Here is a 12,702-nt window from a genome sequence, read left to right as displayed (position 1 = left end):
GTTCTGCAAATTAAAGGCCCAGTGGGCTTCCCGGGTGGCTCTAGTGGTAAAGAATCTGCCTACAATGCACGAGATGCAGGAGACCCGGGTTCAGTCCCTGAGTTGGGAAGATCTCCTGGAGGAGGGTGTGCAACTCACTCCAGTATTCTTGCCTGGAAAATCCCATGGACAGAGGAGCCTGGCGGGCTTGTCCATAGGGTCACGAAGAGCCGGACACAACCACACAGCACAACGTGGTAAGTAATCGACTGTTACTGTGCTCCTCCAATATCATCCTTTTAAACTGGGAATTCATCATTTCCTTATTTATAAGAACTGCATTATGGTTTTATTACTTTGTCTTTTAGACCGTTTAGAAATCATTTTTCCCAGGCTATGGGAAACCTGTCCCCTATGGCAGCACATTAGCATCAGTGAGGGATGGGACAGTGGCAGGCAGCTGAGCACACCCTTTTGTTGTGTGTTGTGTAAGGATTTTGCTTTAAAACTGTCTGGGGGGATTGGCAGGGAACAGAGGATCAGAGACAAAGCAAGAAGGGCCAGGGACTGACAATGGCTGAAGCTGAGTGATGGGGGTGGAGGTTCCTTATACTGTAGACATTCCAACATTGCCATAGCATGATTTTTTTTTTTTTTAATGTGAAGGCAAATTATTCACGAGTCATCAAATATCCTTGTTTGAGGGTACAGGCTGCCCCGTGCACTTGTGAGAACCTAGCGCACTGTGGGCTCCTTGGATTCTAAAACCTGAATGGGTCTCGGTGGAGAGTGATCGCTGCTCTCATGAAGCCTCCACCTTCAGGCACAGACCATATTCAGTTCTTGGGACTTCTCAGGGAGCCCACTCAAATCAAGCTGTGTCCCCTGCCCTGTCCAGGGCTGCCCTGCGTCGGCGAGGATTCATCTGGGCTGAGCAGGGTCCTCAGAACTCTGCTCTGAAGGGATAGTCCTTATGATTTTCAGTTCTGAAAAAGAGAAAAACAGATCAAAGATAGAAGCAGAGAACGGTTAATATTTTTAAGAGAAATGTTGAAAAAATACACTTAACATATTGTTTAAACTCCTGAGTGTACGGACTCAGTCTTATAATTTACCTCCAAAGTGGCCTGTCCTTAGACAGGAGAGAATTATGAAAAGGTTAACTTAACCCCAAAGGTGGTAAAGCCCTCTGCAGGGAGCAGTCACGCAATCTGGACCTTGCTCCCCTTCCTTGGGAAGGAGGGTAAAGGAGTCGTATTTACATGGGGAACGTGGACAAACGGAGATTCCTGTCCAGGCCGAGGAGGTCAGTCATATCCTCTTCTGATAATTCAAAATCAAACACCTGGAAACCAGAAGGAAACAGTCACTGGGAACTTAGTCTGGTAGATCTTTGGCTGAACCACCTCAGCTGCAAAACACAAGTGGGGATCCACAGGTGGGGATCAGACTTCCTGTGACACTGGACCAAAACCAGGCGGGCTCAGCCTCTGCTGCTTAGGAATCCCTGGGAAGATAGGTATGCCCTGCGTGTGGCCCACAGGGTAAGGGATGTTCCAGAATAGAAATTTTCCCAACGTGCAAACCAAAACAACACAAGATGAAACAAAACAAAATAAAACACCATCACAACAACAAAACCAACAAAACCCCCCAAGAAACACAGACCAAAACCATTTCTTCCACACACCCACTTGGTGAGGGAGAACCCTGGTCCCTGGAGGCACTGATGCTCACTGTGTAGTTTTTCTTTTTAGTCCTTCGAAAGCAGTATTCTAAGCAGCTCTCCCCTCTTCCTATCCCTAACACACATGCGGACTATGACCCTTGCCTGCATTAAGAGCCCGTCCACTCAGGGACAGCCAACCCTGAGCCCACAGCTGAGGAGCTGGGGCCGGGGGAGGGACAGAACCTGGCCTAGCCTCTACCTGCAGGGTAGAAATCAGAGACTTAGTGGCAACCAAAGCAGAAATCAGAGACTCAGTGGCAACCAAAGTTCTGCCTGGAGAGACAGCTGGAGCCCCGACACATCAGGACTGGGGCAGCCTGGGTGCAGTGGCTGGCACTGGGGTGAGGGTCAGCCTCGAGAGAACTCTAGCTGCAGCCTTGCCTGCCCACCCCCACCCCCTGTTCCATCCAGTCCAGTTCCGACAGCTCCGGGCTAGGAAGGGTCTGTCTCTACTCCAGAGGCCTCACCCTGACACCCCTGCAGTGTTAAAGCCACAGGGGGTGTGGCTGCTGGCTCTCGACATCATCACACCCCTTCCCCAAGCTAAGAGGTGACCCCAAAGCCTCCGATGCCATGTGATTCAAAAGGAGGAAGCACTTTCCTGGAAGTTCTCGAGAATCCGCTTTGGGTTGACAGATTTGGGAATCACTCTTACGTTTCTCTGGATCTGAAATCGGATCAAAATCTGCAGGGAAAGAAATGTCCAACATCAGACACAAGGCATTACCGGGGTCAGAGCTCAGCACTTTCCCTGACGGTCATGCTTTATCGTGCAGTGAAAGTCCAGAAGCCCGCGGCGGGAGCATGTACTGCAAGTGCTTTCATTCTGAGTCATTCAGAAACCCAACTGGGATTCTCTGAGCAGTTCTAGCGGGAGAAGCTCAGAGGACCTGCATGCATCTTAAGGAGAAATCACTGTCATGCCCCATCCCCGAACGATGAGACAGTGGAGCCAGGACGTGGCGACCCCCGCCTACCTGGGCTGCGGACTTCCTGTGCTTCTGAGCAATCGTCTGGATCATAGGGTCTTCCATCAGATGCATCCCCCCACTGGAGAGAAGAGTACAGGGCAGAGGCCACGAGGGCAAATGAACATGCTTCCTTCTTTAGGAAAACCTCACACTTCCTCCAAACACAAAATCTAGACGTATTTTTGTCATGATACTTGTTCATCATAGGAAACTTAAATGATGCAGAGAAGCTGCCACTCAAATCCTCCCACTCAGACAAACCACTGCTAATGTTTTAGGGGAGGCAACTAGACACACAGCTTTTCACGTACACTTGGTGTTTTTTCTCAAGAACCAGGCGGCAGTATTGGAGGCCACGGGGCAGTGGGTCTCCATGCTTTGGCCCCTCTGACCTCTTAGCTTGGGTACAGTCATTCCCTGCTTGGGGCTCGACTCAGGGCCCCTGGAGCATCCCTACCTGGAGCCACCAAAGGGCAGGTAAGCTGTCACGGACACATTTTTCGATTGGCAGAAACTGATCAGGTTCTTCTGAGTGAGATATGGGTGGCACTCGATCTACAAGATGACAGCTCACCAGGAAAACAGTCCACCGGAAAAGGGGCCTACATTCCTTCCTGGACCCTGTCACTGCTAAGCTAGGACCCACTTCTAGTGTCTCCACTGGGAAGTGGAAAAGCCTGGACTGTGGTCCCCAAGACACCAGGCCGCTGGGAAGACCTACATCAGGAGCACTTAAACTTCCCCTGCTCTGCGAGGCCGTCCTCATCACTTTAGGTAAAAACCTCAGCCTCGCATCTGCTCTATGCACATAGAGAAGAACGGCAACCCATGGTCACAGGTGGGTGTGGAGCCCACGAGGCACAAGGCTGAGTGAAGGAGCAGGACACAGACACCATGTGCGGGAGGCAGCATGGTGTCGGCACCAAGTGCTAACACTCCTCAGTGCTGCTGGAAATCAGAAGAGCGGCTGCCCTTCCTGAGGGAGGGGGGACTGAAAGGAGCACCCAGGGGCTTCTGGCGGGCAGTGGGGCTGGTCACGTTGGTTTACTGGTCCGCATGCTGGTCAGAGCCAGGCTCAGCTTACAAGGTGGTCTCAAGCTCTGTTCTTATGTGAGCTCTTCTTTGTATGGACTTAACACTTTAACAGAAAGTTTAAAATAAAGTACTGCAAGAATGTCCTTTCTACTTGCAGTGCCAGCCCGTCTAGAGAACTTAACACTCCTGCCGGTACTAGTCATTTCTCTGCATTAACCTCTCGGCAGTCTGTGACCTGGACTGAAGGTCGTCCATTCGTCCATGCTTTTCAGGCTGCAACGTGCCAGGCTGGAGAGCAGGGGGGTCCCAGTGCTTTCCCGTGAAGCCCACTCACCTTGGAGCATCACCACTGGTGAAGGGCGGGGGCCACTGGGACCACTCCATTTTTGAACGCACCTGGTGATGCACCCACAGCTGCACACGGGAGCCAAGCTCAGCTCAGGCCCTCGCTCTGGGGGCACCACCTCACCAGACCAGACTTCCGGGGATCTTCTGCCCCCTCACCCACCGCCTGCCTGACTGCTCCCAGTTCTCGATGCTGACAGCCCTGGGGAAGACACCTACACCTCTCGATCCACCCTTTCTTCCGTGGCCCCTGCAGCCTCCTGGAGGTAATGGCTCAAAAGCTGATCCATAGCCTCTGAGCTGGCCCCACGCTCACCTGGTTGGTCACCGGCTTGAACCTCAAGTTGGGTTTATTCAGAAGTCTCTCAAGCTGCTCGTGGTTGAAGTTTGACACCCCGATGGCTCTCACTAGGCCTGCGGCCACCAGGTTCTCCATGGCCTAGCGGGGAGAAAGAACCATGGGGCATCCGGGCTGGGCCGGCCCCATGGGTACCCCGCACAGGGTCCAAATAACGGCCCTGCCCGCTGTTCGACAGTATTTCCCTCAAGGCTTCTCCAGCGCTTCTGTGCTCCAGGTCTGCTCCCTGTTGCACCACTAGGAGCTGGGGGCCGTGGGCACACCACGGGACCTCACCGAGCCTCAGTTTCCTCACCCGCACACTGGGGACCACCCCATCCAGGTCATGGGACTGTTTAAGGGCCGTGTGAGCAGATGCATACAGAGCTTTTCGCTGTGGGCTGGTGTCGAGCAAACGCAGCAGGTCGGGCTGCCATTACCGAGTCCCTGTCACCTGGTGTCCGAAGGGTGTCCACACCGGCCTCACCTGCTCACCCCTCGTCACCTGGATCACAAGCTGCTTCAGCACCATGACCTGTGCTCAGCTCCTGCCCCAGTGCCAGTTAACGTCTTCAGGGACAAGGGCAGAACAGCTCCGCTGTTCACTGACCAGGAACAAGGCCTGGTGCCAGGCGCAGGCACCTGTGAGTCTGAGCGGCCATGGCTGGTGACCAGGGTCCCGGTGTCCCTGTGACTCCCTGAAGCGGCAACAGCTGCCCAGACCCTCACTTGGGCCACACAAACAGCCCAGGGTTTGACCTGGATCCTTGAGACCAGACCACGCAGTGGACAGACGGGCCAGGCGAGCTCAGTTTCACTGATTTGGTTGTTTGATGAAAGGGGAGGAGAGGCTGACCTGGCCCCGCATGCCTCCCCATCTGTGCCCCCTCCCCACGCTGCCTGGATGACCCCGCACCCCACGCCTGCACCTCTCACCCCACACGAAGAGCTTGCACTTCGTCTCCCTGAACTCTGCAAGTTCCAGTGTGAACCTCCCCTTCTGGCCTCCACCCCTTCCTGCCTGCGTGGGGGTCACAGGCACCCGCCAGCCTGACTGGACACCCTGCAGGCAGGAGCCCTCCTCCCAGGCCGGCCACCCACTGCCCAGCGCCCCATACCCACCGCCCTGACTGGCATGCTCCTGCCTTGCTTCCACCTCAGCACTTTTCATCTGGACTCTGGTTTGAAATAAGCTACCCTTTCCTCCACTTCTCCTTGCCCACCCCGAGACATCCCCTGCCGCTGAAGTTATGGTTCCAAAATGCTGACAAAGCACTAAAGGGAACTACAGGATGGCAGCGTGGTCACCACCAGGACACAGGTTTTCAAATTTTCCTTCTTTCTGTATGCTTTACACTTTCTATATTTTCTGTAAAGACCATGTGATCTTTTTTTTTTACTCAAAACATTCTGAATTAGTCTGAATTAGACTGAGCAACTTCACTTTCACTTTTCACTTTTATGCATTGGAGAAGGAAATGGCAACCCACTCCAGTGTTCTTGCCTGGAGAATCCCAGGGACGGGGGAGCCTGGTGGGCTGCCATTTATGGGGTCGCACAGAGTCGGACACGACTGAAGCGACTTAGCAGCAGCAGCAGCAGCAGCAGCAGCAGCAGCTATCCCTAAAGTAAGTGCTTCAGAAAGATGACCGACCCGCACTGAGGTCCTTAATCAGGTGCTCGTCCTCAGTTCGTGCTGCAAACCAGGGGCCTCTGAACGGGCAGCTGCAGGCCTCACGGTTCCCTCCGGAGACGGTCAGCGGGGCTGGCTTACCTCCCACGTGTTCAGGAAGTCCGTGTCGCTGGGAATGATCATGCCGTTGTGGTCCACCGGCAAGTCTGCCTCTCCGGACTGCAAGAGCCAGAGGAAAGGCACTCACTGGGGGCTCACGGTGACCCCGGAGAGGACAGGGAGGGAGGGAGGGAAGAGCACTGGACCAGAGGGCAGGAAGCCTGGCTCCGCTCCAACACACAGCTAACCTTCTCCAGGACTCTGAACGTCGCTGCCCACCACTCACCCAACAGGGAAGGAAGACCTGGAATCCTTGCCAGCGGCCATAAAACTGTTTGGCAATTTCAGGCAAAAAAAATGGAGTCTTTCATGTCCTAAGGGCCCCATCTCCCAAGTCCACTGGTAGGATCCTCCCTCTTTTCTTAGAATCCCCATCATGGTGAGAGATAGTGAATCAACTAGTACCAGGGTGCTGGGAGGTGCAGGGCAGAGAAAGATGGCTACAATACTGAAGTGGGTTGCCACCTCCTCCTCCAGGGGATTTTCCTGACCCAGGGATGGAACCGACATCTCTTGCGTCTCCTGAACTGAGAGGTGGACTCTTTACCACTAGTGTCACCTGGGAAGTGCCAGAGAAGGATGGCAGAAAATTTTTAAAAACCTAAAGCCAGACCTCAGCGCAGCCTCGGGGATTGGTCTGCAACCCCTCCACCCCGCCAGGTATAGCCCCCCGAGGCAGGTCAAAGGGGAGCCCTGTGTATGAAATGAAAGGGCAGGCTGAGAGGCAGAACCTGTAGGGCACTAGAGCCTGGGGGCTCTGAGGTCCTCCAGCCCACGCCTCCCCAGAGCTGAGCCCCGAGGGAACCGTGTGCTCACTGAATGATGACAGGGCGCAGCCAGGAAGGGAGGTGTGGCCTACGGGGGCCTCGCCGTCCTGTACCTTGAAGCCCATGGGCCAGTGCATGAGGTAGAGGTCCAAGTAGTCCAGCTTCAAGGTCTTCAGACTCCGGGTGCAGGCTGCTTTCACCAGGGACTTCTTATGGCAGGTGCACCAGAGCTGCAGGGGCAGGGAGGAAGCACAGACACAATGGCCACGGAGCCCGTGGGAGCTGTGAGTGCATCCCTGACTGCTGGCCCAGGATCTGCAAGATGCACGGCGTCCGGGACCCCCTGGCAATAAATACAGTGGGGCAGTGACACGTCCTTCGGGCACCCTGGGATCCTCCATGGCAGCCCTTGTTCAGGCTGTCAATGTCTCCTATCTCCTGTGCAAACACAGCATCTACAATCTCCTCGAAACCACACTAGCCTCGCTTCTATACAACACATTTCCCTATGTAACAACTTTCAACCGTGCTCCTTTCTAAGGGAAAAAGAGTGAACTTCTTAGACGACATCTTGACTTCTTCCACAGTCCGGCCCGTCCACTTCCTCAACCTGGCAGCTCTCTGCTGCCTAACAGTTTTTCATCTGGGAATGCCAGCCAAGCTTCTTGGGGGGTCCCTGCACCTGTGGTGTCCCATGCCCCGTGCCTTTGCTCATGTCACACTGTCCCTGACCCCCCTGACCTGCAATGCTCCCAGCCTGTGCATGGAGCTGCACAAGTCCTGTCTCACGGGTTCAAGTACAGATCGAGTCATCAGCTCCTACAAAGGAAACTGGAAAACCCTCCCCATGCAGTTCCCACCACTTGGTAGCCCGGCCCTGAGTGGTCAGTGGCCCTCTCTCTATATACGGGAAATCCTACCTTGCTGACAATAAACAGGTTCTCCCGTCTCACCGCGCCCTCCTTGATCTTGGACTGGATTCCCACTCCAACCTCATTCTCATTGTGGTACACGTAGGCGCAGTCCAAGTGCCGGTAGCCCACGTCTATCGCCACTTTTACAGCCTCTGTTACCTCCCCTGGAGCCGCCTACAAGACAAAAAGTCAGCCACTTGCACTCAGGAGAGCCCGACCCCAACAACCCCTGTTCACTCTAGAACACAGAGTCAACAAGCCATAAAAAGTGAAGTTACTGAGTTGGTACTCATATTCATCCATCCTAAAATTAGGAACATCAGCATCAGAAAGACTTTATAGATAATCTAATTTCAAATTCCTTTACTTATTTGGGGAAAATGCTTTAGGCATGTTTGGTGCCTGCAAATGACTGAGCTAGAGGCTGTGCTACTGGAATGAAGGTGCGTAAATAAATTTAGGATGAATAATGATGACAGGTGTGATGCAAGGAGGTACAGACTCACCCACTACCCACAAAGGCCATCAGCCCAAGTGTAAAAGCAGACAGGTGCACACAAAGACAACCCACCACGCAGAGCATTGCCAGAAGCCAAAGGAATGCAATGGATGGCATCAGCAATGTGCAAGTTCAGAAAAGAAACATTCTCTGTAAAGGGGGCTGCTCGAGCAGGCAAGGGGGTGGGGGAAGAGGGAAGAGGCTCACACAACCACTAAACCCCAAGGGGTCTCAGCTCACAAGGCGCTTTCTCCCTTGAACGTCACATTACCCCGTGAAATTCACCTGTCATAATGATCTTCATTGAATGAGAACACATTTAGAGTGGATGAGAGCTAATGAACCAAGCATCCACTTCAGAGTTGGGAGGACCACCAAGAAATCAGAAGGAAGAGAAAATGAATATAATAATGAACACCAAATACAAATTGATAGAGAAGACCAACAAGGCCTGTGGTTGGTTTTTTGAAAAATCTTAATAGACTTCTTTTTTTTTTTTTTTTTGCTGTTGTCTTTTTTTAATTTTTGGCCACACAGTGCAGCATACTGGATCTCAGTGCCCCAACCAGGGACTGAGCCAGGGCCCCCAGCAGTGGGAGTGTGGAGACCTAACCACTGGACCTCAAGGGGATTCCCTAAAGTAGACAAACTTTGGACAAGACTAGGGAGACCACGTTTTTTTAAAATGACATGAAAAAAAAGCAGTATATACAGATAAAAAATACATATTTAAGAAACTATTATCAGTGACTGCTGCTGCTGCTAAGTCGCTTCAGTCGTGTCTGATTCTGTGTGACCCCACAGATGGCAGCCCACCAGGCTCCCCCGTCCCTGGGATTCTCCAGGCAAGAACACTGGAGTGGGTTGCCATTTCCCTCTCCAATGCATGAAAGTGAAAAGTGAAAGTGAAGTCTCTCAGTTGTGTCCGACTCTTAGCGACCTCATGGACTGCAGCCCACCAGGCTCCGTTGTCCATGGGATTTTCCAGGCAAGAGTACTGGATTGGGGTGCCATTGCCTTCTCCATTATCAATGACTAGAAGCCAATGATTTGGAAAAGTGAAACGAAATGGAAAAATTCCTAGAAAAACTTAAGAAAAAATAAAGCTCAATTGGTCTATAACTATTTTTTTTAAATAAAGCAATTAAACACAATACACAGAGTTTTACAAAATTTTCCAGTTAGAATTCATACCAATTAAAAACAAAGTTCTTCTGACAAGAGGAAAAGAGGAAACACTTTCAACTTATTTTACTCGACCACAATAAATTAAACTATTAATACATCCCTGACCTCTACCAGTTGGTAAATGGATAGAAGAAATAATTTAAATAATATTTTGATGAGTAAGGGTGATCATTCTAATTCCTGTGTGTGCTCATTGATGTCTGACTCTTTTGCGACTCCATGAACCGTAACCTGCCAGTCTCCTCTGTCCATGGGATACTCCAAGCAAGAATACTGGAGTGGGTTGCCATTTCCTATTCCAGGTGATCTTCCTGACCCAAGGATAGAACCTCTGTCTCATGTCTCCTGCATTGGTAGGCAGATTCTTTACCACTAGCACCACCAACCAATAACTTCCTATGTGAATTCTTAAATATCTTTTTATTAAAGACTGTTTTAAAAAGAAAGCAAATTTGAAAGGCTTTATAATTAGTCTGTCTAATTATAAAAGGCTGTCTAAACCACTGACAGGGATTAGAAAAAGACAAAGTAGAGGAAGGTCCAAAGTACTTCCACTAAAGTTTGAAGGCAGGAGAAGGAGATGACAGAGGATGAGATGGTTTGATGGCATCACCAACTCAGTGGACATGTTTGAGCAAACTCTGGGAGTTGATGGACAGGGAAGCCTGGAGGGCTGCAGTCTATGGGGTTGCAAAGAGTTGGACAGGACTGAGCTACTTAACTGAACTTCCACTATCAGGTTTTTACACTGGGAAGAAAAAGTTTGAAAGTTTCTTTTTAAAACCAAGTTGGCAATGACAGCATTCTCCTGTCTCTTTGGTACAGACACTTCCCCATCTTCCTGATGGCTGCTGCTCTGATCCGTCAGGTGACAGTTTCCTGCTCTTATCCAAGCCTGACAATCTTTTCTTCTGGGCTTTCTCAGACTTTTTTTTTTTCCCCCTGAACAATTATAATGCAGCGGGGCTGGGGCGGGGGGCGCTTCTTTGGTGGCTCAGTGGCAAAAAAGCCTCCTGCCATTGCAGGAGACACGGGCTTGACCCCAAATCGGGAAAGATCCCACATGCCTCGGGGCAACTAAGCCTGTGTGCCACAACTAGGGAGCCTGTGCGCTAGAGCCCAGGGAGCTGCAGCTGCTGAAGGCCACACACCCTAGAGCTCTGGCTCCCCAACAAGAGAAGCCACCTCAATGAGAAGTCCAGCTAGAGCAACTAGAGAAAGCCCAGGCAGTGAGGAAGACCCAGCGCAGACATAAATAAACAAACAAATAAATAAATAGTCTCTGCTTATTAAAAAGCAGAGACAATACTTTGCCAACAAAGGTCCTTCTAGTCAAGGCTGTGATTTTTCCAGTGGTCATGTATGGATGTAAGAGTTGGACTGTGAAGAAAGCTGAGCGCCAAAGAATTGATGCTTCTGAACTGTGGTGTTGGAGAAGACTCTTGAGAGTCCCTTGGACTGCAAGGAGATCCAACCAGTCCATCCTAAAGGAGATCAGTCCTTCATTGGAAGGACTGATGTTGAAGCTGAAACTCCAATATTTTGGCCACCTGATGCGAAAAATCGACTCATTTGAAAAGACCCTGATGCTAAGAAAGATTGAGGGCAGGAGGAGAAGGGGACGATAGAAGATGAGATGGTTGGATGGCATCACTGACTCGATGGACATGGGTTTGGGTGGACTTCCGGAGTTGGTGATGGACAGGGAGGCCTGGCGTGCCAGTTCATGGGGTCGCAAAGAGTTGGACACGACTGAGCGACTGAACTGAACTGAAATAAGTAGTGATTGGGAAGGACAACCCCCAATTCTAGAAAACCTAATGACTAAACTAAACACTGCACTTCCAAAAGCTAGAGGCGAGCCCCCGGCAGGTGCCAGCGACCAGCTGGACCTGCGGAGGCTGTTGCCGGTTTCCCCAGGTAGGTGGTTCTCCACGCAGGGGCGTGTCGAAGGAAGGCGCCGCCCCTCCTCGACCAAGAGGCCGCCTCACCTTCCAGGTGCCCAGGCCCAGGACAGGAGGTATCGCCTCCATGGCTCGGAATGCGTCCCCGCCTGCCCGCACGGCTCCGTAGGGCCGCTACCCGAGTGGACGCCGGACTGGCTGCCGGCAGCAACAGAGGCCAACCCGGGTTGGCTGACGGCGCGGAGGCGGCGGAAGAAGCCAAAGCACGCTAGGCCGTGAACACGCTCAGCTGTCGGGGCCAAGGGTGGGGCTTCGGGGAACGGACGCGCGCCGGCGCGGGGCGAGACAGCCCAGGAGGGACCTGGCCCTGCCCTCGGTCTCCTAGCAACGCCTCCCCTGCTCTCAGCATCTGGATCTCGGCGGGGATCCCGAGGTTCGCAGGGGCGGCTGGGCCGGGTCACCCCTAGAGCAGCGGGGAGAGGCTTGGTGTCCCTCCCTCTGAGCCCTGGGAGGAGGCTAGGCCCCCGAGACCCCTACCTTGGCGTTGGGGGGGTGGGGGGGGGGCGGGGCGGGTACGGCTTCAGGGTGCCAGAGGGACTACAAGTTACTGTGCTTGGGCGGGACCCTGAGGGTCTGCGGTACCATACAAGAGTTGGTGGCCTTAGCTCCCCGTTGTTGACCCGGTGCTCCGAGTCCTGGGAATGTTTTCTAACTCCCGGAGTCCGTGGGAGCAGAGCGCAACCTGGGGACCCGGGGACCCAGGACGCGGTGGGTACGGGGCCGCATCTCCCGGGACCGGGGGTGAGACCCTCCCTGCAGAGCCTCCAGTCTGCAGGTGGGAGTGGGCGGAGCCATTGCGGGAGTCCCGGCCTGCGGTGCCCCTCCTCGTGCTCCAGCACCCAAGACGGACTCCTCTCCAAGGTTGGGCTTCGGGGACACCTCTTGGGCGTGGCCTCTGGGGTCAGTCACAGGCAAGCTTCGTCGTGATGGCTCTTAGTTTGGCTGGACTTGGTCACTTAGAGCTGAGTGACCCTGAGCACCCATGCCTGGCTCATCAAGAAATTGGGGTGATCTAAGTGGCAGGGAGAGCTCCCTAATAACAGTAATTAACTCCTAACACTCGGGCCTCATTGTGGAGCTGCCTGCTCTCAGGGCTCCCTCCAGCCCCTTACACCAGCCAGGGGAGCGGCCAAGGCCAGGCTGGACCTGGTGCGGGTCCCAAGTCCTGCCAGAAAAGATGGG

The 12,702-nt window shown here is 53.0% G+C and overlaps 1 protein-coding gene across 2 annotated transcripts; it reads right to left on the bottom strand.

The window, feature by feature from the left end:
• Positions 1-621: 621 nt before the first annotated feature.
• On the bottom strand, positions 622-11,741 carry AKR1E2 (aldo-keto reductase family 1 member E2). 2 transcript variants are annotated; one of them, XM_027559480.1, is made up of 10 exons: positions 11,548-11,741; positions 7,876-8,043; positions 7,069-7,185; positions 6,171-6,248; positions 4,376-4,498; positions 3,137-3,234; positions 2,686-2,758; positions 2,310-2,393; positions 1,242-1,324; positions 622-965 (listed from the first exon to the last, which is right to left on the bottom strand). In XM_027559480.1, the coding sequence occupies exons 1-10, from the start codon at positions 11,587-11,589 to the stop codon at positions 923-925; spliced, it is 909 nt and encodes a 302-aa protein (XP_027415281.1). In that variant the 5' UTR covers positions 11,590-11,741; the 3' UTR covers positions 622-922. The 2 variants fall into 2 exon arrangements, 1 of the variants encoding a protein (XP_027415281.1); XR_003514099.1 differs by lacking the exon at positions 3,137-3,234 and having other exon boundaries at positions 1,242-2,393.
• Positions 11,742-12,702: the final 961 nt, after the last annotated feature.

Source organism: Bos indicus x Bos taurus, chromosome 13 (genome assembly GCF_003369695.1).
Source record: "Bos indicus x Bos taurus breed Angus x Brahman F1 hybrid chromosome 13, Bos_hybrid_MaternalHap_v2.0, whole genome shotgun sequence".
NCBI classification, from domain to species: Eukaryota; Metazoa; Chordata; class Mammalia; order Artiodactyla; family Bovidae; genus Bos; species Bos indicus x Bos taurus.
Note: the sequence above shows the minus strand (reverse complement) of the source record. Positions and strands in the feature narration are given on the sequence as shown.

What these genes read in the sequence shown, in the direction of transcription:
- AKR1E2 (XM_027559480.1), bottom strand. Translation starts at nt 11,589, where the DNA reads ATGGAGGCGATACCTCCTGTCCTGGGCCTGGGCACCTGGAAG. An exon ending in ACCTGTTTATTGTCAGCAAG is followed by an intron (nt 7,186 to 7,875) that starts GTAGGATTTCCC and finishes CTGCCCCTGCAG; the next exon opens with CTCTGGTGCACCTGCCATAA. An exon ending in CTGCCCTTTGGTGGCTCCAG is followed by an intron (nt 2,759 to 3,136) that starts GTAGGGATGCTC and finishes TCTTCTCTCCAG; the next exon opens with TGGGGGGATGCATCTGATGG.